Source organism: Triturus cristatus, chromosome 5_2, assembly GCF_964204655.1.
Source record: "Triturus cristatus chromosome 5_2, aTriCri1.1, whole genome shotgun sequence".
NCBI classification, from domain to species: Eukaryota; Metazoa; Chordata; class Amphibia; order Caudata; family Salamandridae; genus Triturus; species Triturus cristatus.
Window position 1 is genome coordinate 412,548,536 of NC_140588.1, and position 26,889 is coordinate 412,575,424.

The 26,889-nt window shown below is 47.0% G+C and overlaps 2 protein-coding genes across 6 annotated transcripts in view; one reads left to right on the forward strand and one right to left on the reverse strand.

The window, feature by feature from the left end:
• The window catches only part of ACSS2 (acyl-CoA synthetase short chain family member 2), a 156,908-nt gene extending 155,179 nt beyond the window's left edge, over positions 1-1,729 (reverse strand). For all 3 annotated transcript variants that reach the window (XR_014962136.1, XR_014962135.1, XM_085607321.1), the window contains exon 1: positions 1,411-1,729. Coding sequence is in view for 1 of the 3 variants with exons in the window: in XM_085607321.1 (XP_085463447.1) it covers positions 1,411-1,558 (148 nt within the window). In the remaining 2 variants the exon portion in view is untranslated. The remainder of the gene's footprint in view (positions 1-1,410) is intronic.
• Positions 1,730-1,846: 117 nt separating this feature from the next.
• LOC146823079 (uncharacterized) overlaps positions 1,847-26,889 on the forward strand; it is a 193,785-nt gene continuing 168,742 nt past the window's right edge. For 2 of the 3 annotated variants that reach the window (XR_014962137.1, XM_085607323.1), the window contains exon 1: positions 1,855-1,998. Coding sequence is in view for 2 of the 3 variants with exons in the window: in XM_085607323.1 (XP_085463449.1) it covers positions 1,917-1,998 (82 nt within the window). In the remaining variant the exon portion in view is untranslated. Of the gene's footprint in view, positions 1,999-26,889 lie in introns of all 3 variants that reach the window. The other variant, XM_085607322.1, reaches the window with a different exon arrangement.

Genomic DNA, 26,889 nt, shown 5'->3' on the forward strand with positions numbered 1-26,889 from the left:
CTATCCCCTCCCTCCGGCTCACCAGCGCTGCTGATAGGCTCTCAGAAAGCCCGGTCAGAGCAGCCTGGAATTCCTTTACGAAGTAGCAACAGTGGGAAACTGCTTTTGTTAACAACTGTTGCGTCATAGCAAGAGTTACTGGATTTGAATCTAGTTATTTGGGCTAGTAACTCTCTACACGAGCTAACTATATAGAATAACACTTGACATAGTTATTAAGACTCTTAAAAGGTTTTTAATGGCCCACCTACCACTATTAAGAGTGTGCAAGGTGAAGGCTTGCGTTATTATCCCATCACCCGCAGTGGACTAAATGTGTGAACTTCAGCATATCACCTTACCTCCCTGTGTTTAAGTTCCCATATCCACAAAATTTGCAAATGTTTACAAACCAGGTAAACGCCAATATTAAGAGTTATCTAAAAATAGCCATTCATAGATAGACAATAGTTCATGTTCATTATCTTTAATTATTGAGCAATAGATACATCCACAAATACTGCAATCAATGTTCATGGTGTTCTGGAATTGATTGTTATGATATTATTTTTTGTTGCCAATTGCACTGCAGTGGTTTTGCAAAACCATACATATATACACCACACACACACTTCGGGAAAACGTGTATTGAAGCAGCAAGTGGGCCAGTGGAAAGCTGCTCTATGCAATTGGACGTTCGGAGTATGCAGTAAAAAGAATAGAGCACAACTGGTAATTTATGTTAGTCAATAGATGAGGACTTTGTAGAGAATTAGTTTGTCTGTTGTGTAATCATATTTTGTTGGTAGGGGCGAGTCTTGTTTTTGTGGCTGGTCTTTATCATACGCAGGTAACAATGGGCCGCTGATTGGGTTGCATGGGATGGGTTTTGTTTTGTTTATCCTTCGTAGATAGAATCCTGATTGAACAAAAAGGGCCCAGTTAGGTAGGCGAGTGTGTTTGAACGTTTTGATTAATCAAACACGTAGTCATAATTGTCTAATGATAAGGAAATCTCTAGGCTTCTCATTGGTTACTATCCATATTTCATAGAACTATGGGCATGTCGAGAGCGTGACATTTGGAAAACAATTCACATGCATGAAATAATTCCCATAAATCATAGGGGTCGAAACTGCTACTGTTTGTGATTCTACGACATTTTTGAAACATTGATGTCAAAATGCAGTTCAGTTCCAGCTGTCCCAGTTCGTACTGGCTTCATGACTAATTTAGGGAGAAGTGCACAAAAATGTCTATTTTATCATTTACTATTCAAGTATTTTGAAAAATGCATATATTTTATTATTTGTATAACAGTGATTGCATGTTTACAGTATGTTAATAGTACTGCATTGATTGATAATGCCGCTCTGTTGTTTTTACACCGTTACGACTCTAAACAAAAATCGATATCAAAAGGTACAATACCTTCCGGGTGCTCAATGGATTTCTTGTACAGTGCTCGGTAAGTGTCCATATCTAGGACGTGGGCATTTGCTGCCTCCTGGCATGGCTGCGGCTGGTATGTGAGCTGCTGGGCTTCAGCCACTGCAGACGCCTTCGCTCCGCTGGGCATGGCTAGCACGCAGCACTTGGCGGAACTGGAGACGCGCAAGCAGGGAAGGACCGTCACTGGCTCCCGGGCACAGACTTGTTGCTGGATCTCCGAGATTTACCTATCGCTGCCACCACTTCCTACAAGTGTCTTCTCACAGTGATCCCTGTTTGCAAACCGACCGGTTTTGCTGTCATTTTTCCTCGGCCAATCCCCTCGCTCGCCACTATCACTCCTACTTTCTGATTGGCCGAGGCGTGCTCGGCTCATCTCTTCCTAGTGAGCTGGAGGGAAGATGGGAGGGGAAGAAAGGAAGGGCGTAGGAAAGGACGTCAGAGAGGTCGAAGTTGCAAACGGCCGTCCGACAGGCAGACAGGCGATGTCAATGGGTCCCCGCCACTCGCGGTCCTGTTTCCCAATCGTAATGTTAAAGGAGGTGGAATATGTGATTTGTATTCCAGGTACGCTTTAAGGTTCTTTGGTTTTCAGTGTAGATATAAAAAAACAGTTCTCCTTGCTTAGTTCTGCATCTCTGTCGCCAATAATCGGCATTCTAGAATATTTGACGATATCCGCTTGGTTGTGGGATCTAATGTAATATCATTCTTGGATGGAGCTTTGAGCACGCCACGCCAAACATAATTTGTGGCTGAAGCAGCCATTGTGGTAATGCTATCTTCATTTTTCATAACCCACTTTTCATAACCCATTCCCCAATCTTTCTCTCTTCTATACATGGATTTAGACTTTCGCTCAAGTTTGACTCTGGCGAGTTTCTGTGTTGGTATTATGGGCGTCCGCAGGGGGGGGGGGGGGCAAGGAGGGGCGCATGACCCCCACCCCGGAGCGCCCCCCCTTACCCCCCTGCGGCCACTCATGCTTTTACGGACGCCTTTTCTCCATAATTACGGGTCCTGCAGGGAGCAGAGGTGTTCCCTGCCAGAGGCCTCAACTCCCTGATGGGGCGCCTCGCACTCCTCCTAGCAGCCCCTCCCTCCCATTGTCATTTTGTCTGTGGCTGATTATCACAAACAGAATGACAATGGCCAGTTTGAGCTGCGCGCCACAAGCACGGGTGGTTAGGTCTGGACACCAAGACCTCCTTTTAACACTGTAGCCTGAGAGCAAGGGGTCTTCTGAATTAAGTTCTGGGGGGAGTCCATGCATTATCCTCCCAAGTCAAAAATTGAGGTTGCAGCATAGCCCGGATTTCAGATCCCACTAAAACGTACACAGACTTGTGTCAATAACATATCTATCTGCCAGAATGCACCCTATCATGTCTTGCAGGACGTCCCGACCCTGTGTTTCACTGCCTCATATCCCCCTGTACCCCACTCCCCACACTCTCTGCCTTATATCCCTCTGTACCCCACACCTCGCGCTCACTGCCACAACATATCCCTCTACCCCATACCTCGCGCTCACTGCCACATATCCCTCTGTATCCCACTCCTCACACTCACTGCCTGATCGCTAACTTTACCTTGCCATTCATCTTCTACGTGTTCTCTCCCCTTCCACTCGTTCTACCTCTGTTCACCCCCTTACTTCTTTTAGTACCTTACTCCTTTCTCAATACCTCTACTTCTTTTCCTCTTCAGTAACATCTCTCTGACACATCTCTGCACTTCCTTTATATCAACGCACCCCTCTACCTCACCTGTCTACCTCAGTCTTTATTCCCTCTTCCTCAGCTGTCTCTACCTTTCTCTGACACACCTCTCCCTCTCTCTACCTGGCCCTCTCATGTTCTACGACTGCGTTATTCTCCCCTCTCCAGCTCTGATTTACCTGTCTCTGCTCCAGAATTTTTTTCTTCTACACCTCACCTCTTTGTCTACCCTTCACCCCTCGCTACCCTTCTGTTTGCCTCACTACGGTCTTTACCCGACCCACCTTTCAGTGCCTCTTCCCATTTCGCCTCCCTCTCTCACAGCGCTCTCCTAGCATGCATCTGTTTCTCCCCTCACCACCATGCCTGCCTCTACCCCTCCTTACCTTTCTAACCAGCCTAACTTTCTACCTTCCTGTTATTCCTGGTTATGAACCTTTCATGTCACCCCTCCGGTTGTATTACCTACGCATTCAAATTGAGTAGGTCATTGCTGTGCTCCCAACCCGACATCGAGACCCAGTCCCCGAGCCTCTCACCATGCCCAGATATAATAACAAGCATTGGCATAGCCAATTAGTCTCGCCTTTGGGACCTGCTGCAGAACTAAATACTTATAAGGTCCCAAAGGCGAGACCTATTGGCTATGCCAATGCTTGTTTTTCTCAGCTTGGCCTGAGCATTACCCGATCCTGATTGTCTGCCATTTTAGCCCTGCCCCTATTGATTAACATTAGCCACGCCCCTTCATTTGCCAGGTTAGCCCCCCCTGGAAAAAGTTCTGCGGACGCCCATGGTTGGCATCCCCTCACCTCCTAACCCCCTCGCCCACATCCGAGTGGTGTTTGCCAATTAATTACCCTGATTTTGGCCATAAACGCTGTAATAACATGGCTGCTGATTCAGAGGGAGAAAGGGGACGGGATATTTAGGCCTGGCAGTACACTTTTTCTGCCAGTCATAAAGAGAAGACAGATCAATAGGTATCTTAAATCATGGACAGACTTAATGTAATTAGAAAATGCAGTAAGGGATACGTGGGCGGTTTGCAGATGTGGAGGACGTGTCTCCAGGGAGCTTCCAAAGAGGGAATTTTATTAAGGTAATGGACCTTACACAGCTGCCTGTCCACTAGCTGACGGATGAAAAATGTTGAGCTCCCCTCCTTTGCAGATTTTAAACGTGTTTATTTTCACACTCTTCCGTGTTCCTATTTTTCTATTTTATATTGGGGGGGGGGGGGACCTGCTACTCTGCCCTCACTCCTCTTTTTTTTATAGTCAATCATAAAGCCTCTTAATTGTTTCCCTACCTCGAGACCTGTTCGCAAACTCCATTTTGCAGTACGTTAATAGTAGTAGCATACCTGACAACTTATAAAATAATTTCACCATGTGAGGAGAGTGCCTGGTGCAGAGAGCTATCTATGAGGGACAATGCCCCTCACCAAGCCTCGCACCCCCCTCTCAAAAGAAAAGCCAAAACAAAGGGTCATCTAGGCTGTCACGGATGTCCTGGGGTGTTTTCATATCTTTTAATTGACATCGGCTGCTTACAGTCTCTGAAAACGAGCTGGAAATCCACTGTTTACAGAGGTTTTCAGCTCGTTTTCCCTGCCACTATGTGATTTCCAGTGGCGGCTGGCATCAACAAGAAGAGGGTGGGCAGGCATGCGCGCAAACAAAAGAAAAAAATGAACAGGTGCGTGCAAATATAAACTTAAAATATGAGAAAACACTTACCTGACAAAAGGACCTCCTGCTCTGGACCTCATCGCTATGCAGCCCGGCCACCAGGAAACTCCCTTGACCAATCAGGGCGCTGCTCTCACCAGCCAAAAAGGCATGCACACTTTGAAAAATGCACCTACAACCCGCCCTCCTCCCAGTCCCTCATTCAGCAGCGGCCAGCAACCCGTTCAGGAAGGGAGGATGTCAGTATGAAAAATAAAATGGTAATGATGAATTACCATTTTATTTTTCATCTCAGTGCTCGGGGCAATTAAGTGAGGCGACACTCCTCCGCTCCACGCATGTGCCACTCTGGTGAGTTCGGCTCCTCACTGGGTAACCGTGGGAAGGGAACAGAAATCGTGTGACAGAAGTAGGCACTGTGTGAACTGGTGGGTATGTAGTATTATAGAAGTACTACTAAAGTACTACAAAATATTGTTCACCAACCTATGCACAGAATTACCACCTCTGTCTCTCCTTTCTTTTTCTGTGCAATGATCTCCACCCCTACTGTGGAATCTCTCCGTTTTAGTAATATGTGGGGAGACACAGAGGGGAGTGGCTGCAAAATTAGGGATATCTATAAGTAATAGGAAGGGAATTAGGACAGAATAAGGAGGGGTTTAGGAAGAGTTTCAGAGGGGTTTCGGGAGGTACATGCACCCACCCACAAAAGAGTAAGCCTATTGCTAGTCCCAAACTGCACTTCTAAAGCTACTACTGCCAAAGAGGAACCCAAAACAGTAGTAATTCCTTCACCTCACTTGGCTAACCACTGGTAGAGCAACATCCTTCCATAGAAAATAATGCAGATAGGGATAGGAAATAATGTTAAATTAAACTAAATTTTTTAAAATAGTTACAAATATAAATACATATAATTTAATGTTAAAACATATATAAAAGCAAATCATATTTAATATTTAACTAAATTATTTAACTTTGAAACATTTTTAATAGCCCAAATATAATATGTTATGTAATATGTAATAGAAGGAATATATGATAAATATATTAAATTAAATAACATTTATTTGATGAATTTTAAACTAAAAAATAAATTCCCACTAAAGAAAAAAAAGATTATTTTTATGATGCATTAACAATTATTAAAATCGATGTATATAATTAATTAAAAATAATTTATATTTTAATAAAAATGTATTGTTACTTTAATTCTTCAATTAAAAAGGTTGTTAGTATAATTCATAATTAAGACATAAATGTTTTATTTCTATATATTTTGTTTAACATTAGATTTCTTTTATTTATAACTTTAACTATTTTAAATTATTTTATTTAATTTAACATTATAAGTCCCTACCTCCTTTATTTTCTATGGGAGGGTGTTACAGTATCAGTGGTTGCCCATGTGTGGTGCTGGGCTTACTGCTGTTTTTTTGGCAGTAGTAACTTACACTCATACATGTGGCTCCACCCCCTTTCTCAGGGGTTTCACACCTACACTTTTGAGTAACATTACACTCAGAGTTTGTGAATAGCCCAAAGTGGTAAGGTTACTCAAAAGTGTAAGAGTAAACTTACATGTGTAACTTACTCACAAGTGTAAGTCCCCTTTGTGAATAGGCCACTGTCTCCCCATATCTTGTTCTCCCTACCTCTTTTTTTCACTCTAATATTAAAACTATATTCCTTAATCAGTATTCGCTATGAAGCCAACTTTTTACTTTTAAAACAATTTTTAAAATTCCATACTTCCAGTAAATCATCTTTTTTATTCAACTGTTGTTTTTTTTTTTTACCTAACAGCGTTTCTGTTAATTTATTTCTCAGTAACTGATTTCTGTCATTTTGGTTTTATATGCATTTACATACCTCACACTCTACCCGAGGCAAAGTGTGCATGCAACTCCCTTTCTTGATCAGAGAGGTCCCACATAGGCCTCTATATTTGGTGCAATGGGCAACATCGGTTGATTGTCATCTCAACTGGAGGCCTACAAAATGTGTTTCATTGTGGTCTAGATTGGTCTGGCTGTGTTTGGGCCTCATTGTAAGGGATTTTTCTTTACCGTTCGACTGTGCACGGGCTCTGTCGCGGCGGCTATTCCCCTCCTCAGCTCTTGTGTATCTTGCTTCCTAACATTTTTGGTCCACACCGACTCTTCCTTCTGCAGGGACGCAATGCTGTCTCTGCTGGCAGCCATGTTAGAGTCAGATGCATCCTAGGACTAAAAAAAATGGGGAAAAAGGTCAGAAATCCCTATATCTTGCCTAATATTAGCAGCAACCTCCTGAGGCGGAAAGCCGGGAGTTTTATCTAGAATCATTTTAAAAATTGTTTGTTTGTTTCGAGCTTGCCTGAACCTCTCTCCCCCTCTGGGCCTACCTGCAGTTCCCGCACAGCGTCTCCATCGCTGCCTCGGGTCTGCATTCGCTCCTGACATCACTTCCTGGAACTCCCCGGGAACTCCCCAGGACACACCCACGAGCGCTGGGCACGCCCTCTCCCTTCCTCCTTCTGCCTATAAACAATGTGCCTCCAGCGGACGCGCAGCGGACGAGCGCAGCGGGCGCGCCGATGGCGCGCCAAAGGCGCGCCTAAGGCAAGCCCGTCTGCGCCCGTCCGCGTCCGACTGGGGCTCGGGGCTAGTCACTCTGCCCTTCCTATCCTTGCAACTCAATATTCCTCTGCGGATATTCTCAAACTGCACGCCGCCTGGCCGCTGGCCCCCGCTACATGTTCACAGCTCAACCTCTTGGGGTTAGCTTGTACTCGTCGCTCCTTTCCCGAGTTAGCTGCTCGTTCACACGCCATCGTCCCTTCTATCTCTCCTCACCCTCCCTCCCGGCGTCCGCTTCGTAATCTGGAACTCAAAGTATGTTACCTCAATACTCGCTCATTAGCAAAGCATCAGATTGAAATTTTCCACCTTCTCGACACCGACAGCCCCGACATTTTATTTCTCACCGAAACCTGGTTGCATGACGGCTCCTCCCCTGACGTTCTGGCCGCCATCCCTCTTGGCTACTATATCATTCAAAGCAATCGGGCCTCCGGCAAACCTGGAGGTGGCGTAGCTGCCATCATTAAACATCCTCTCAGGTTTTCTGTCATTACCACCTCTTGCATCCCCCAGGTTGACTGTCTTGTCGTTAGACTAGATTCTTCTGCACCCCCCCTCATTTGCGTCTTAGTTTACCGTCCCCCACAACCTATGCCAGACTTTCCATCCCTGTTTGGAGATCTTCTCTCCCAGATAACTATTAATAACTCCAAAATTCTTGTCCTCGGGGACTTCAACTATTGGCCCCTGGACGAGAAGGAAAGCGCCTGTTCGGCAGCCTTCTCTGAGCTATTGCACAGCCTTAATTGCTGCCAACATGTTAATGCTGCCACTCATACCAGTGGACATATCCTTGACCAGGTCTGGTCCTCCAATCTTGTGATATCGGCCCTTCTCATCTCGCCATGTGCCTGGTCCGACCATTTCTCTATTGTTTTTTCCCTCAAAATCCTTTCTCCCCCTAGTAATTCCCTTGATTCTAACCACTCAGCCCGTAACTGGAACAAAGCGGACATCGACCACTTCTTTCATTTACTTAGGACCTCCATCCCCTTGGAATCCGACTCTGTGGACACCCATGCTCAGAACCTAAACCTCTGGCTCGAGTCGGCCAGTGACGTGGTCGCTCCCCTCAAACGGATCAAACTTAGACGTCTCCACGACGCACAAAAATGGTTCTCTGAGGACCTAAAAGCCCTAAAACTCGGCCTTAGGCAAGCCGAGCGCCAGTGGCGTAAAAATTACTCCCCCGTAGCAAGGGCAGAGTTCTTGTCCCTTCTTAAAGGCTATAAAGCCGCCATTGCGTCCGCAAAAACTTCACACTTCTCCAATAAAATCATGGAGTCAGCCAATAAAGCTAAAAACATCTTTGCGATCGTCGAGGAACTATCCCATCCTGACAGAGTGTCCATTAAACCCTTCCCTTCCCAGACGCTCTGCGATTCCCTCAACCACTTCTTCATTGAGAAGGTTGCAAAAATTAAAAACGGTATCCAGGCACCGCCCATCCCGTTCCCCTGCCTGTCTCCAGCTCCCCCCTGTGTAGACCCCTCTCTTTCTCCGCACCTTTCACGGATCCCTGTCATCACGGAATTGGAGTTTCCTGCCCTCCTCAGCAAAGTCTCCTCTGGATCCCCCACTGACTGCTGCCCCCCCAAGATCTTATGCAAGGCCTTCTTGGCCTGCCCCGCTCCCCCTTTGGCTCTCCTGAATTCCTCCCTCACCTCTGGCCAAGTTCCCTGCATCTTCAAGACAGCAGAAGTGGTACCTATTTTGAAAAAACCGACTGCGGACCCAACAGTTATGAGTAATTTTCGCCCCATCTCCCTCCTCCCCTATCTTGGAAAGGTTCTCGAGACCCACGTCACTAACATTCTGAGCTCCCATGTCGAGCGTTCCCATTTTCTTGACCCCCAACAAGCCGGATTTAGGCCTGCTCACTCCACCGAGATGGTCATACTCTCCGTTATGGAAGAACTACGAAGAGGAGCCGACTCTAACATCTGCCAGGCCCTGGTTCTCCTGGACTTGTCGGCCGCCTTTGACACGGTCGACCATGCGATCTTGGTCGACCGTGTCAGACAGGCCGGGATCGAGGGTACTGCCCTTGATTGGGTTCGCTCGTTTCTCTCCCGCCGCCAACAAGCGGTTCGTCTGTCACAGTTCTCCGCAGACAAGGTCGATTTGACCTGTGGTGTGCCTCAGGGATCCTCCTTGTCCCCTCTACTTTTCAATCTTTACCTCACTCCCCTGATCAGCTCTCTCCGAGACAAAAATGTATCTGCATTTAATTATGCAGACGACATTCAATTAGTTTTCAATATCGACTCCTCGGACCAGTCAATTACCGATTTTCAAACCACCCTCTGTCACATCAGAAACTGGATGGGGGCTAACCATTTGAAACTGAATCCCGACAAGACCGAACTGGTTCTTGTCGGAGGCCCTTCCAATCCTTGGAACTCTAACTTCTGGCCCATCAGTCTGGGTTCGCCTCCCCGTCCTTCCACCTCGGCAAAAAGTCTGGGAGTCATCATCAGTAATGACCTCTCAATGAAACCTCAGATTAACGCCACTGTCTCTGCCTGTTTTTTTCAGCTGCGTAAAATCCGCAAAATTGCTCGCTTTCTTACTACGGAAGCCCTCACTCTGGCCCTCTTAGCTCTAGTGATTTCCAGAATCGACTACGCCAATTCCCTATATGTAGGCATCCCTGACTATCAGCAAAAGCGCTTGCAACTCGTCCAGAATCAGGCAGCCCGCCTCATTTTCCATCAACCTAGGCACTGTCACACTCGCCCTTTGTTAAAATCCTTGCATTGGCTCCCTGTCTCAGAACGTTGCAAATTCAAGCTGGGGTGCCTCATCTTCAAATCCTTGGCTGGTCTCAGCCCTGTGTTTATTTCTTCTCTCATCCACCCCTATGTTCCTACTCGCAATCTGCGCTCGGCCCATCTGGCCCTCCTCAAAGTTCCCAGAATTAAGCGCAAGAAATGGGGCGGTCTTAGATTTTCGTTTCTCGCCCCGTCTTTTTGGAACATTCTCCCCTTGGATATAAGATTGGCCCCATCTTATCCCCACTTTAGATCTCTTCTCAAGACTCACTTCTTCCGTTTCGCTTATAACTAACTTCTCACCCTTCTTTTTCTCCCACCCCTTCCTCCCCAGGTAGCTGCTTACCCTAGCGCCAAGAAACCGCATGGTGAACGTCGCGCTTTACAAGTTTCTTTTACATTACATTACATTACAATATTAAGATGGCCATACGAAGTATTGGCAATTAAAAGGCTTTAGTAGTTTAATAGGTCATACATTATATAATTACTTCTTCCCAATCCAAGATGGCTGAACTTTTTTCCTCTAGAATGATGGCATGTCCTGTTCGCTACTATTTGAGGGCTCCATTTTAAGGTCCAGTTGGGTTGCAATTATTTCTGTGTCATTGCTCGCTCACTGGACCTCGTGGACTCTGCGTTCTCTCCAGTTCCTGTGTATCTTCACGCCTCGTCGCCTCGCTTCTTGGCCTGGTCAGTTAAAAGGGTTAATCTGTTCTCCGTTTTTTTCCATTCCTGCTGAATATTTCCTGGATCCATGCTAGACATCCTGTTCCAATCTGTAATTTGCCAATTTGCCACTGCCTCTGAGGATAAAAATCAGTTCCTTCGAACCAAGAAAATCTGTCACCCTGAAGACTCGCGCTTGATGCATAATGTGTTTGTGGCAATTAATTTTTTGAAGCAATTGTAATCAAATACAAATAAAGCAAAGAAAGTAAGAGAGGGCAAAAACACAGTTTCACAGAGATGATTTCCACACTTGACACGTTGCACAAGCCTTCCCAATGTATAATGTTAGATGCCTTTCGAACTGTTCATTTTATTTATACTTTTAAAGTTTTAAGATATAGGTGAGTCCCACTGCACAGTGTCATAATTTATAGCCCACACTCACCTTTTCTCACTTAACTAGCACCGAATCATAATACTCTGAACTGTCTGATGGTGTGTTCATTCAGGAGCAGGAAAGACTGACAATGTGCCTGAAGTGTTGGCACCACTTTTGCCTTTTGCTGGATGTGCTACACAAGACGGCTGAGTCCAGCCAAGTAAGGTTTAGGTTCCATGAAGCCGCAGAATTCTTACAAGGATTCCAATTGGTGGCAGACAATTGAAAACACAGCATATAGGTTCATTGTGATCCATAGTGTCTTTACTAGGCAATCAAGATACATTCTGCAGCCCAAGAGTTAAGCGAAACCTTGCAGACTATTTACAATACTTTTGGACTCAACAAAGGACTGAACTGAATACAGAGAAGTATAGGAAACACTTTGTATTTAAGATTTAGACTGCATTTCTGAATACAGTTTCAGGAGTCATCCTGTAACGATTATATGCTCACACATTTGCTCTTTTTTTTCCAAGGAACGGAAAGGAGAGGATTCTCATCCCTTCACAGACTGAGAAAACATCTCTTGACACTTTTTTATTGCAGTTTGCAAGAAATTGGATCATTAATTGGGGTGGATGACTACCCATCCCAAGGAGTAATCACAAAGCTTGTCGGCGGGACCCTTAAAATCTTCAAATTAACCTGTAATCAACCTCCTGGTAGCTATTGCAGAGAGCAGACAGGCTTAACTTAGGGCAATGTATAAAGTATATATGTAGATACCAAAACAGTAGTAAAGTCAGAATGCAGAAACAATAAAAATCCCACACAGAATTAGAAAAAGTGAGCAAAATTTGACATACAAAATGACACCAAAATATCACAAATCCAATAAAAGGAACCAGGAATATGATTTTTTTAAACATTTTTAGGTAAGAATAACGCCAAGAAACACAAAGTCCAGATGATAGTCAATGGTCATGGTAGACCAGGATTGAGGCACAGTTTGGCACTGACTGTGATGGTGTGGGGTCGGGTAAACCAGACTGGCTCATCTGGTCAAAGATTTTACCTTATGACTTTTGTCCTTTAAGTCTCAATCCACCACAGGAATACAATTCTAAAGCCCCCCAAGACCTCAGGAGAAGCACTTAGAGACTCATAGGGGGCGATGCAGAGGCTAACAGCAGTGTACAGTTCAGGCCCTGTTGCCACGGGTCGAGTAGGCAGTTGCAGGAAATGCCACATGTAGCTTCTTGTGTCCCTATAGCTTTTACAGGAGGTCAGCCTTATAATCCTTGGATTCCACTCCTTTGTCCTGGGTACAAGAGGGAGCAGGTCCAGTCCTTTAGGACTCCTCTCAAGTCACAGACAGCAGGTCCAGTCCTCTTCTGTTCTTTCTCAGATTCTTCTGAAGTAGGTGCCTGGGGGTGCCACATTTATGCCCGGCAGTTACTAGTGGATGGGAATTACTCATGGGCACGCCCTAACCAAAGAAGCAAAAGCTCCTGGGGCCAACCTACCTTATTCTGGCATTTTTAAGACAGTGAATGTCTTTGGCCACATTCAACTTGGGCTCTGAGGGCTGGGTGTGTGCAGAGAGTGTACTATGGTAAGCCTACTGCCCTCCCACATCTAACATCTAACACCAAAATCAAGTTTGAAGCAGACACTGCTCCCAACAAACCAAGGGACAGAACTGCGGTAGAACAAAAGTAAGATTTTCCGTCAACCAGACATGACTTGTTTTGGCACCCTGTTTCCCTTTCTTTCCAGTGCACTCCAAAGTGTTATATGTAAACTAGGCAGGATTTAACACTGTCAGGTCAAAAAGGATGTTCCAAGATACTCCCTGCATATTCCGGGAGGTACATAGTAGTCATCTCTGCCAGTTCAGGTCAGCCTATCGTTTACTCCTGGGAATCATTTCACGTTTCTAACACCTAATGGAATGCTCAATACTGGCTGGCAGAACTTTGAGAGCAAATTTAGCCTCTAGGAATTTCTGGTAGGGAAAAGGTGAATTTCTAAAAGTGACTTTTACTTAATAACTATAAGTACAATGTTTTGCTGAAGGACATTGTCCTGTGCACTGTAGTTGGTTTCAGCACTATCTAATTTGTGTTTGACCTGGGGCTTAACATTCTGAAAGCTTGGTTTGTCTATACAGTATCGTCCCACACTTACCTTCCTGAGCTGTGGACAGACTGATAAACTTAGATAGGAAGATTAGACCATTCCATTAGGCTTTAATTATTTTCCCAACATCTTTATGACTATAGCTAGGCAGTGGCCACTGCTTTGTCTTTTACTCCTCAAGGCTATATCTGGGTTGGGGCTTAGGGGGATAAGCAGAACTTTCATCCTTGAGGCCATAAATCCTGGAAATGTAGGTTGTTTCGTTATCGTAGGCTTGTTGTACATCAGATTGTTGAGTCAGAGTGTAAAGATCCACTCCAATGCAGTAAGTAGGGATGGTTATCTTTATTGGTTAGTATGTAGATACAGGTATCTCCAGCTCTCTCCTCCAGCTTCACAGCTTCAACCCTTACTTCTTCAAAGAGCAACATTCAATCCTAGCAACAAGCCTTACATTCTACCATTGAGAAGACTCCACATATCTTCCCCCTTACATGTAGTAACAATAAAAATAAATAGAAAAGAAGAAGAAAGAAAAACATAAATACAGAAACATTGCTACTTAATAATGCTGAAAGAACATTAAAGTTAAATATCTAACATTAATCACACGTGATCAGCTGGGGAGCACGGCATTTAGAAACATTTCCAATACTCCAAGCAGACCCGTCAGCTAAAATGAGAATGTTCTTCTTCACCGTTCTGACCCGTATAGGTTTTGAAAATTTGCTTTCACCTTTGATGACAATTCCCCCTCGTCTTACTACCACCCAATTCCCGTTCTTTATAGCGCGAACCTTGACTCCTTTCTTAATATAGTAGTAGTTCGCAGCAGTAATTTGTTGTTTCACAACATCATCCTCCCCAGCAGCACGATCAACCCACACACTGAGGTTCTGAAATTTGTCGTTTCTCGATCGTACCCAGACTCCATCTTGTGTTCTCCGCCATCTTAGGCTGCCCTCACTCAGGCAGCTGGTAAACGAGATGTTTTTGTCATTTCTGCCCTTGCGTGTCAGGTAGCTTTTCGTCCCGTGTTTATTAACTAGTTTCAGGGTCTGGCCGAATACACTAATTCATGTCTGAGCTGGATAATCCCCGCCCGAACTATCTGTTAGCTCACACCATTCTTTCCTCCCGCTTATCTTATCTACTGCCCTTCGCTACACATCTCATGCATTCTCTGGTCTCACGACTGTCCTTCTAGAACATACAACCATGTTTTCTTTCCTTGTAAACTGTATCATGTGGATTCTCTTTGCAATTTGCTCAAAGGGGCCAGCAACAAACATCACCTGCAACCCGAGTCAGTTTTTAGCTTAAACCATTGTTGGTAACATTTGCCGATGTCTCAAATTCTATATGTGTTCGGGTTATCCATTGTATGCATTGTATTTCACTGTATAAAAGCCTGTGCGCCACGGAGTTAAGCAGCAGTCTCTTGTGAACCCATCCCTGTGTGACTTCACGGACAACTGTACTAGCTGCAGCTAATAAAACTCGATCTTTTACGCCAGACGGAGTGTCCAGTGTCTCTGTATTGCAAGGCAGGAGAACTAGAGGATTTCAGGCGTACTCTGCGCCGCTTGTTCCTTAAAGGTCAGGTTCCTCAAATGGCGACCACGAAGGGACGGCTTCAGTGGTAGCGGTGCAGCCAGAAGGTCGTGAGGGGCCTGCAAGAAAATTCCGGAGGAGGCGCCCCACGTGATTGACCCCTGTATGTCAGAAGTGGACCGAAGGATTTTACAGCGTGGCTTCTCCTTTCAGACGGCTGCTGCGACTGCTGCCCTGACTGCCGTCCTGCCTTGGCCCCGGTTTTTGTGACGATTTGGTAGAGCGAGACGATAGACGGACCTCCGGTTGGCGTAAGAGGATACTTAGTTAAGTATTTGATTGGTGGGTCGCTCCCACAAATTTTGTTTTTTGGGTCTTTGAGTTTCCTTTTTGTATTTCAATTGTTTCAATAATTGAAGCCAAGGGGTGAGTACGTTTGTGCTGTTTTGTTAAGAATTGACACACCCCCCTTTTTGAAGTTTGTAGAATAGTCCAGAGAAATAACGATGCCTGGTCTAAGTAAGTTTCGTCGATTTTGTTGCTTAGGTTGTACTAGGGACTCCCAGCTCGAGGACTCTTGTCCGATTCCTCCGGTTGGAACTCCCACTTATGAGCTCTATTCAAAACATGGTATTGGTCCCATTACTTTTAACAAAACATGGGTCCGATATACCAGAAGAGATGGTGTTTTGCAGTGGCCACAAAATGGCAGTTTTGAGCCCAATATATTAGACAATTTAGAAACCACTTTGTTTAGAAGAAAAGCCCGGCCGGCAATGTTTGACTCGTTCCGTCTTTGGCGAAAGGAAGCCAAACAGAAAGAAATAAAACAAGCAAGAAGAGATCAAAAAGATAAAAATATGTCAATTTTACAGGCTGCTCAGCAGTTAAGAAATAACGAAGTAGACTCTGCTAGAGAGGTATCAGAAAGAAAACATCGCATGGCAGTAGATAGATGCTATCCGGTGTTGCCTACTTCCCCTTCAGAGAAGAGTAAAGATATAGAGGAAGACCCTTTAATGTCTTGTTTGTTGAATTCTCCTCCACCCTATGTGCAAACTCCTAATGCACCTCCTATGGCTGAGCCAGCAGCTGCTCAGCGACCTGCTCAGCCAAATAATACTTCTCTTCTTCCTCAGCCTTTGTTTTCTCCTCCTCCTGTTATTCCATCTCCTTTAAATTCCTCTCTATCCCCTGTTCTGGTGAGAAATTCTCCAGGCACACCGAAGAGACTCACAAATGCTGTCACAAGTTTCTTTTCTCCCTTAATTGGAGCCCTGAACCTGTCTCCGTCTTTTTCTAGACGACAATCTCGTTGTCAGCTTCGTCTTACGGAAGAAAAAGCAGTATTAGGTTCCCTCGCCCGTAAATGGATTGAGAAAGGTCCAATATGTAGTACACAGGATATTATGAGCACCTTTTGTCAATGGGCAGAGCCCATTCAAAGATATGTTTTTGACATAATGTGCGACACTCTCATTAAGGGTTGGAACGATATGGAATTAGACACGGCTCCTATGGAACTGATGAAGCTCCAAGCTGATTTTGATAAAAGCTTTATAGTAGGAGCAGACGTTGAGAAAGCGGTGATTATGCTAATTGAATTTAGGACTTCATTTCTCTCTCTAAAACTCCCCGAAACTGATCTTATTGACAAAACTAAACATTATTCAATGCGTGAAGTTCCCCCAGTATGGAGAGAGGCGGTAGGTGGTGCTCAACCGGTGGCTGCCCATTTCCAGCGTATATGGGTACATGAACCTTGGAAAAGAGCCGAAGTTTTAGCCCTTAAACAAACACTTCCAGACCCACGTACAAATCCTGCTGGCTATTATAAGGAGCTATCCCAGACAGTTGAGGCTTGCGTTATGAACTTAGCTGATATCGATATGTTGTTTGGGAATGTTGTCCCACAAGCAATATGGGCGAAAATTCGTAGGGAAGATCATGCTGCCGAACTAGGTGGTGTTTGGGCAGCTATTAGAGCTGCTGACACAGCACAAGTTGGCGGCGCAAAGCCTGACAATCTGATTACAGCACTTCCTGGTAGAATCATTGATTTAATGAAGACTCTTATGCCTGCAGTACGAGTAAATTGGGATAAGTTAACCGCCTGTAAGCAAAAGAAAGACGAGAGCGTCTCCGATTTCTTCACTCGTTTTGAGGAGACCTTCCTGGATCATAGTGGTCAGGATATGAGCACGGAAGGTGGACAACGCTTATTTGTGGACAAGTTCGTATTTAACTTGCTTCCCGAATTATCGAATAAATTAAAAAGTTCCGACAGTGCATGGGCTGTTTCTTCTACTGCTAAAATATAGGCTACAGCACAATATTATGAAAACAGAGACAAGGAAGAGAAAGATAAGCAGGAGAAGAAAAATAAAGATTTAAAAACAAAGGTTCTTTTACAGCAGGCTTATCCTCCACGTCCTGCTCAGCACCAGTCTTCTCAGCCCCCACAGTTTCAGAAAGTGTTTCAGAAGCCCGAACCTTATGTACCCCGATCTATGCTAGGTCCAAACCAATGTGCTTACTGTAAGGAAGAGGGACATTTTAAGAGTAATTGTCCAGTTTTGCTCCAACGTAATAATGGAGTGTTTGTCCCACGAGGCCGTGGTAATTTCCAGTCAGTCTCCAGGGGTAGAGGTAGAGGTACGTCCCTCCAAGAGAAGCGTTCCTTTCCCTCTCCTAACGCTGTGAATTCTTTTGACCAACAGAGAGTCCAGTCTACACAATATTATAGTGACTATTATGTTGAAGGTGGCGACGAAAGTTTCCAAAATGAATAGGACAGACATAGACAAAGTAAGGGAGTAGTATCAATTCCAGTAGATCATTTCTTTTGGATACTGGTGCAATGAGAAGTTCTATTATTCATTCTAAACTCCCTGGGGCACCTTTGTCTGGCTTAATAAACACGTCTGTAGGATTTTCCGGCGCCCCAGTTCGTAACCCACTCTCTTGCCCTTTACCTGTTTCAATTGGTCCATTTGACCTGGAAGCATCACTTATCCTTACAACTGGTTGTGGTGAGAATCTATTGGGTTTGGATCTGTTGAAAAAGTTACATGCCACGTTACACTGCTCCCCTTCTGGTGTGTATCTTACGCTAGGTAAGAAACTAACATCGTCAATGCATTTGTCTAGACATAAGTTTCCACCTGAATTACTATCTCTTCCTGAAAGTCTTTGGGCCGAATGATGTGGGTCGTCTTGCGATTCCACCACATGTTGTCACTCTCAAGCCTAATGTTAAACTGCCCCGTATAGCTCAGTATAAGATTTCCAATGAGGGTGAAAAAGCATTATTGGCTATTGTTCAAGATTTGGTCCAGAAGGGTGTGGTGGAAGAAACGAGTGGATATGTGTGGAACAGCCCTATTCTTCCGATTCTTAAGCGAACGGATCCTTCTCAACCACCCGTCTATAGATTTGTGATTGATCTTCGAGAGGTGAACAAAATTGTTTCACCACAGTTCCCTGTTGTCCCAGACATTACAGCCTTACTGACGATGATACCAGCTTCAGCAACTTGGTTCACCGTGATTGACTTAAAGAACGCTTTCTTCAGCATTCCTATCGCTAAAGAGAGCAGAGATATTTTTGGATTTTGTTTAGGAGGCCGATGCTTCCGATTCAAGAGAGCACCACAAGGCTATTGTGAAAGTCCATCCATTTATAGTCAAGCTCTTAAGTCACAGCTTGATACATTCCCTTTGCCTCCAGGAGCCACTCTTATTCAGTATGTGGATGATTTGTTGATCGCGACTGATTCAAAGGATGTGTGTAAAGATGTGACTGTGGCATTGTTGCGGCATTTGTCTGACCTCAATCATAAGGTATCACCTTCTAAATGACAGTATGTGTGCCAAGAAGTTACATACTTAGGTCATCTCTTATCAAAGGAGGGAAGGCGACTGACCCCCGAACGTATTGAAGCAATTACGCATATGTCGGTACCATCGACCCAGAGAGAAGTACGTGCTTTCTTGGGCATTACTTCCTACTGCAGACAATGGATACCTAGTTTTTCTTTATTGGCCAAACCTTTATTAGCACTTACACAGAAAGACACGCCCCATCCACTCCCATGGACTGATGAATGTCAGAAGAGTTTTTCTGACTTACGATCAGCCCTGTGTTCTGCCCCTGTGTTAGGTACCCCTGATTACAGTAAATGTTTCACGCTCTCTGTCCATGAGAGAGAAGGTTGTGCATTGTCAGTTTTGACACAACAATTTGGAGACAAACAGAGGCCATGTGCCTACTTTTCTGCTACGTTAGACCCGGTAGCTAAGGCGTTACCTAGCTGTCTCAGAGCTACGGCGGCGACAGCAATCTCTATTCATCAATCTGCTGGAGTAGTATTGGACCACACTCTCACTGTTATGGTACCACATGCTGTGGACACTTTATTGAATAGAACTAAAACACAACATCTCACGAGTGCTCGGTTGTCTGGTTACGAGTTGACTCTCTTGGCAAGCCACATACGTATAAAGCGATGCAACACCTTGAATCCAGCTACTTTGTTACCACTCCCAGATGAAAGAGATCCTCAGGATCATCATGATTGCTTTCTTCGCACAGAAGAAGAAAGAAAAGGAAGAATAGATTTAAAGGATACTGCGCTCGAGGATCCGGATGGAACCTTGTGGGTTGACGGTTCCTGTTTCAAATTACCCAATGGCGAGACTACCTCAGCTTATGCAGTCACCACATTACATACAGTAGTGGAGACAGCATGCATCAGTTACAATTCAGCCCAGGCTGCAGAATTGATAGCCTTGACTAGAGCATGTGTGCTGTCGAAAGGGAAAAGAGTGAATGTTTACACAGACAGCCAATATGCCTTTGGCGTGGCACACAGTTTTGGTCGTTTATGGAAGGAAAGAGGATTCTTTACTTCCCATGGAACGAAGAGTCAGCATGGCCAGTTGGTCACCGATCTTCTTTTTTTTTTTTTTTCTTTTTTTTAAAGAAACCTTTATTACACAATAAAATACATACAAGGGCCTACAACCACCAAGGCCGGCCGCTACAGAGCCCGAGGGCCCGCAATGCAACGCCACACATTCAAATGAACCAGAGGCGAAGCTCCCGGCAGTTCGTGAGCACATGCAACAGGCCGTGGCCATAGGCCAAGAGCAATCGGAAAAAGCAGTTTCCTTTTCTATTAAATACAAAACACACTCAAGGCAATGAGAGTCCGAAATAGCAGCGTGCGCTTCCCAGGACGGGAGACAACGTACAGTGTCCGAAGCAGTTCTTGACAGGAAGTGGTAGTGGGGGGCAATGGGAAGACAAAGCATGGAACACACCTCACACAATCCAGCAGAATGCGTGGCTAGGGGGACAAAGCAATATCGACCTCTAACGGCAGAGGCGGGGTGCAGATACGTCCACGATATAAATTCCATGGACCCCATACCTTAGTCCATTTCCCAGGCTTGCCTCTCGCCACATACACCGTCTTTTCCCTAAACATACACCAGTCCATATTCTCCTTCCATACCGCGATCGTGGGCGGCCTCGGGGAGCCCCACAACTGTGCAATGTTACGCTTGGCCACCATGTACCCCAAAGTCACCCACTGCGTCTGTGCCGCATTATAGTCATTCGGTTCCCAGACATTCAACAAACACCTCCTAGCCTCTGGCAACAGAGCAACGTGCGTGACCTCCTCCATTACGGCGTGGATACCGTTCCAAAATCGCACAACCTCCGAACATTCCCATAGGATATGAAGAAAGGTACCCGACAGGCCACATCCACGCTTACACATTCCATCCCTCGAGTAACCCATACGTAGCAAACCGGGCCCCGTGACATACACTCTATGGAGGATCTTCAGCTGTACGAATCGTAAGCGGGCCGGGATCGCCACCTCTTTCGGGGAGGCCACCGCCGATACCCAGTCCTCATCGTCCAGTTCCAAGCCGTCGCCCATCCATGCCTCCCGCAGACGGATCAGCAAGTCCGCGCGATCATTAATAAGTTTTTTGTAGATCAGAGAAATAGTGCTGTCGGGCACATAGCCATCCAACACTCTATCCTCCAGCGGGGAATATTCGGGGATAGCAGCCACGTCCGGAAAGACCGAACACAGCGCATGGTAGACTTGTGCATACCGGAAGTACTCTCTATCATTTAATTTGTATTCAGTTTTAAGCATTTCAAACGTTTTGAAAGACCCCTTCGCCCAAAGATCACCCACCTTACATATACCAATCATATCCCATTTCTCAAAGCCTTTCGTTTTCCACAAACAACCCAGCCGCCCGGAGGCATACAACGGCGTCGCCCGAGTCAAGCGATCCCTCCACCCCATCGCAGCATTCGCCGCATGCCACACACGTACCGCAACCTGCGTGGGTCCTGTCAACCGTGCATCCGGGGTCACCGAATACAGCGCCCTATTATAATCCCCACCGGGGAGCAGTAATTTATCCATCTCGAAGGCCGGATTTAAGGCAGGACCGTATATCCCGTGGTTCACCGCCGCCAACTGAGACGCCCAATAGTATCTTTTAATATCGGGGAGGGCGACCCCCCCATCGTACCAAGGGAGCGTCAACTTGGCGAGAGCGATCCGCGGCCGCCCGTCCCAAAACAGTTGGCGCTGAAGACCCTCCACCTCCCGGAAATAACGGGCTGGCACGACGTCTAGAGTATTTTGCAAAGCGTACAAGAAGCGAGGTAGCGACATCATTTTAAACAATGCCGCCCGTCTGAGCGGCGAGAGCGGAAGTCGTCGCCACCTCGCGACATCGGCCTTCAATCGCTGGAGGGGAGGGAGAAGGTTTCGCTCATAGCGGACCGCGGAATCCAGAGAGATAAAGATTCCCAAATATTTGAACCCCAGTGTAGCAATCTGGATAGGGCAATCCCGCGGCAGGAGGGGGGCCTCGCCCGAGAGGACGTAAACACATGACTTGGCCCAGTTGATAACCAGGCCAGAGTTGCGACCAAAGGAATTCAATACGTCCACCAATACAATTAGCGACTGTCGGGGAGAGGTAAGATACAGAAGGATGTCATCCGCGTAAAGGGAGACACGGTCCTCAAATTCCGGCGTCCATCTAATGCCCCGCAGCGACGGCTCCCAACGCAACCAGGCGGCAAGAGGCTCCAAAGAAAGTGCAAAGAGAAGGGGTGATAACGGACAGCCCTGCCGCGTACCTCTCCCCAGTGCGAGGGGAGCCGACACCCTGCCATTCACCACAACCTGAGCCAATGGGTCAGCATATAGTAATTTTACCCAACCAATAAACTCAGGGCCGAACCCGAATTTCGCCAACACGGCCCAAATATACGGCCACTCCAAAGTGTCGAACGCCATAGTAGCATCTAAAGATGCCAAGATGGCCGGCTCACATATAAACTCTGCTCTAGCAAGCACGCCGTGCAACCGCCTCAAATTCAGGGCGGTATTCCGATGGGGTATAAAACCGGACTGATCCTGATGAATCAAGTCGCCCTCGACCCGAACCAGCCGATTGGCCAATACCTTAGCCAGAATTTTGGGTTCTGCGTTCAACAGCGAAATGGGCCTATAGGAGGCGCAGCGATCTCGCGGCTTCCCCTCTTTGGGTATCACTACTATGGTGGTGAGACGTTGGTCAGGGGGGAGGAAGCCCGCCGCACGTGCCGCGAAAAACATGTCCCGAAGATACGGCGCTATCTTATCGGGACGCAACTTATATAGTTCAATGGGAAGACCATTAGGACCCACAGTCTTACCAGACGCGATCGAGCGAGTGGCCAAAGCGATCTCATCTGACGACAACTTCGCCTCCATCAATATTGCATCAGCCTCCGATAGGGTTGGCAATGCAATGTCTCTAAGCAACAGATGAGAATCCTCCTCCGAACGCACAGAAACAGGAGAGTATACCCCGCGGAAATAATCCGCGAAGCAGTCAACAATCTCCACAGGGTCAGTCACACGCACTCCATCCATTCTCTCCACAACGGGCACCATCCTGCTCGCTCTCTCCTTCTTATCCAACCAAGCAATCAACTTTCCGGCCTTATCCCCCACATCATACAGTCGTCCTTGCTGCTCTCTACTCATCCCTTTAGCGGCATCCGTGACTAGCGCTCTATAATCTGATTGTTTGAGGCTGAGAACGTGCAATTTCTCATCAGTAACACCCCGCTCCAAGTCCTCCTCCATTTCAGCTATTTCAGTTTCCAGGCGAACCACCTCTGCTCTCTTAGCATGGGAGATAAGTGACAAGGCCTGCCCCCTGATCACCACTTTATAACCCTCCCATAGGGAGACAGCCGATGACACCGACCCCACATTATCATTGAAGTAGTGATCGGTGGACTTGACCAGTTCCGCGCGGATCTTAGGGTTACGTAAATACCAGGGGTTAATGGGCGCTACTCTCCCCTCTGCCCCAGGGACAACCTTCAATTGCAACCATATAGGGGAAGGGTCAGAAATACCTCGGGCCAAATGACGCACCTCCCCAATCATCCCAACTTGGATCGCCGGCATAAGCATGTAATCAAGTCTCGAGAGACTCCCATGGGCCCCTGAGTGAAAGGTGTATTGCGCCTGTCCCGGGTGCATCAATCTCCAGCAATCTACAAGTCCCAAAGTGTCCAGAAAGCCACCCAACCAGGCCTGAGCTCTAGGGAGATCCCTGGGGGGGCGACGGTCCTCCAACCCGGAGACAACAGCATTAAAGTCACCCCCAACACCAGAACCCCCCCAGGGAGTCCCAGGACCAGGCGCCCCAAATCAGCAAATGTAGCCGTCTGTAACCCCGGAGGCACATAAACAGCAACGAGCGAAACAGTCCTACCCTCCCATCTCCCCACCAGTGCCACATAGCGCCCCCTATCATCGTGAAGCACCTCGTCCACCTCCAATGGGAGAGAGGCCCTAACCAAAATGCGCACTCCCCTTGAGCCAGAAGTGAAACCAGAGTGAGCGGCAAGGCGATAGCCCCTCCTATTTAGGGCATGGAAGGAGTTCCCAATCAAATGTGTCTCCTGCAGGAAAACAATGTCGGGCGAAATCCGTTTAAAAAACTGCAACACCACCCCGCGCTTGATCCTGTCCCCCAATCCATTCACATTCCACGAAAGGATTCTCAATCCCCTACCCCCCACCCCACTCCCGTGCATGATACCCACATCCCGGAAAGCACAACCAGGACAAGTCAGCAGAGAACTTCACATTGCCTTGCGAAACAAACAAACAGTCCCCAACACCCCCCCTCCCCCACAATCCCCCAACCACAACTCCCCCCTCCCTGCACCCCTGCTTGAGCCCAAACAGCCCCCCCAACTCGCAGTGTGCCTGTCGTCCTAACATATACCACAAAAAGAACCCCAGAAGGAGGAAAGGGCCCCAATAAGCTCCCCACAACCTCCAAGCATTTGAAGGGCATATTGTGCCAAACTAGAGTCCAGTTGAGCCAAGGTACAAAACGTCACCAGTCTAGTCCATCACCAGGAACCAAGTTCTAGTCCTGCTCCACCAAACCCTCTCCGCTCTCCGCCATCCGACCGTCCCGATCCTGTCCCCGAGGCAGGGCATCCAACCAGTCTCCAACCGCCTCCGGCCGGTCGAAGAAGTGTGAGCGACCCCGGAACTCAACCCGCAGCCTAGCCGGGAATAACATCGCATATTTCAGCTCCATGTCCCTCAAGCGCCGTTTGACGCCCAAAAATCCCAGCCGTTGTTTTTGGACCGCTTGCGTGAAGTCCGGGTAAAAGCTGACATTAGAGTTCTCAAACTTCAGCGGCCCGGCCACCCTCGACGCCTGAAGGATAGCATCCCTATCCCGAAAGTTAAAGAGTCGGGCGATGATAGGCCGCGGGGGAGCACCCACTTTGGGCGCACCACCCGGAATCCTGTGGGCCCGCTCCACCGCGAAGAACTTGCTCAGTCCCTTGGGCGCGAGACGATTGATCACCAGATCTTCCACAAAAAGATCAACAGCAGAGTCCTCCGATCTTTCCGGCACTCCAATGATACGGACATTGTTCCGTCTAGCCCTGCTTTCGGAGTCCTCAAGTCGACGGTCCGTCAGGTCACTGGCTAGCCGAAACCCACGGACCTCCGTCTGCAGGGCAGCCACGTCCACAGTTAGGCTCGACGCAGCTTGAGCCAAGGAGTCGACCCGCTTGTTAGTTTTGGACAGGTCTGCCCTGACCAAATTCACATCGATCAGGACCGCGTCCAATTTATGAGCCAGGGTATCAAACTGCTGACCCACAGCAGCCTTCATCTCCTCAATGGCGCCCATGACGTCCAGCAAAGTCAATTCTGACGATGGGCCCGAGACCTCTTTGGACCTCTCAGGCGATTTATGCGAGCCACTAGGGGATCCCTTTGTCTGCGCATAACGATCCATGTTATTGACCTGAGTATAGGCTCCCCTCCGGGTTGACTTGGGTTTCGACTTGTCTCCGTCTAGTCTCGCCGCCATCGTCCGGAGGCCACCAAGGTTGGCACCCGCCAGCACCAGGAACAAGGACCAGGTAGCTAATTCAAGTGAACACAGCCGTCGCAGACAGTAAGCCCGTGTAGAGTCCGAGAGTCAGGCCAGACACTCCGCCGTCCGCGCCCCTCTGAAACACCAAAGTCCCTCAGCCGATATCAGAGAACAAGCTTGAAAACGAAAGTGAAAGTGCGGGGTACGTGGCAGGTCAAGCCCAGCATGCCGCTGTTGTTCACTTCGTACCCGGGCACCTCACCAACTCGAGATCGGGACCAAGGCATGAGCAGGCCGCAAACTTCGGGGTGCAACCATTCCGGTTCCCGGCGTCCGATCTGAGTTTGGAAAACGGGTGGCACCTCAGCGCAAGTTCATCAGCAAAAGCCTGTCAAATAAACCAGGATTAAGTCAGGATAGACGTGGGAGGTTGCGGAGGCCCCCGAGAGCCGTAAGCCTACGCGGCCATCTTGGTTGCGCGCTAGGCTCCTCCCCCGGTCACCGATCTTCTTGACTCTCTCACATTACCTACCCAAATTGCCATCATCAAGTGTAGTGCACATAAAAGAGTCACAGATGACATTGGTCGCGGGAATGCTTTCGCAGACGAGGTAGCGAAAAACACAGCTAGGGACATCACAAGTCACATGTATGTTGCAGGCCCTGAAAATCAGATCCCAGAAAGAGGAAAGTGTGAGGACACAATTGAGAGCGTAAGAACGATTCAGGAAAAGGCTACAGAGAAAGAATTGAGTAAGTGGAAAGAAAGTACGGGAATGTTGGATTCGAATGGATGTTGGACAGAATTGTCAGAGCATCAACGGTGGATGTTGCCAGATGCATATGTATTACCTGTAGTGACTATGGCTCATGGACCAGCTCACATTAGTGCTAAAGGCATATGCAAACTCCTGGCTCCAGTTTGGCAAAATGAAGGAATTCCGAAATGTGCAGACAATGTGGTAAAACATTGCATTATATGCTTAATGCATAACCCAGGGAAGGGTACTCCAACTCCTGCAGGCCATTTCTCTCCCCCTACGTACCCCTTTGAAGTATTACAGATTGATTATATACACATGGATCGATGCAACAATCTCAAGTATGTTCTGGTGGTAGTGTGTGCATTCTCCAGATGGATAGAGGCTTACCCCTTAAAAGATAACACAGCTGTATCCACTGCTAAAGTATTACTGAAAGAGTTTTTTCCTAGATTCGGTTTGCCGCAAATTGTCTGGGGTGACAATGGAAGTGAATTTGTAGGCAAAATCATGCAGAAAGTATGTACGGGTCTTGGTATTAGACAAAAATTCCATGCGGCAAACCATCCACAGTCAGCGGGTTTGGTAGAGTGCTACAATGGCACTCTCAAACTCAAATTGGCAAAGATTCAGGCAAGCACAGGTCTTGCCTGGCCTGACGCTTTACC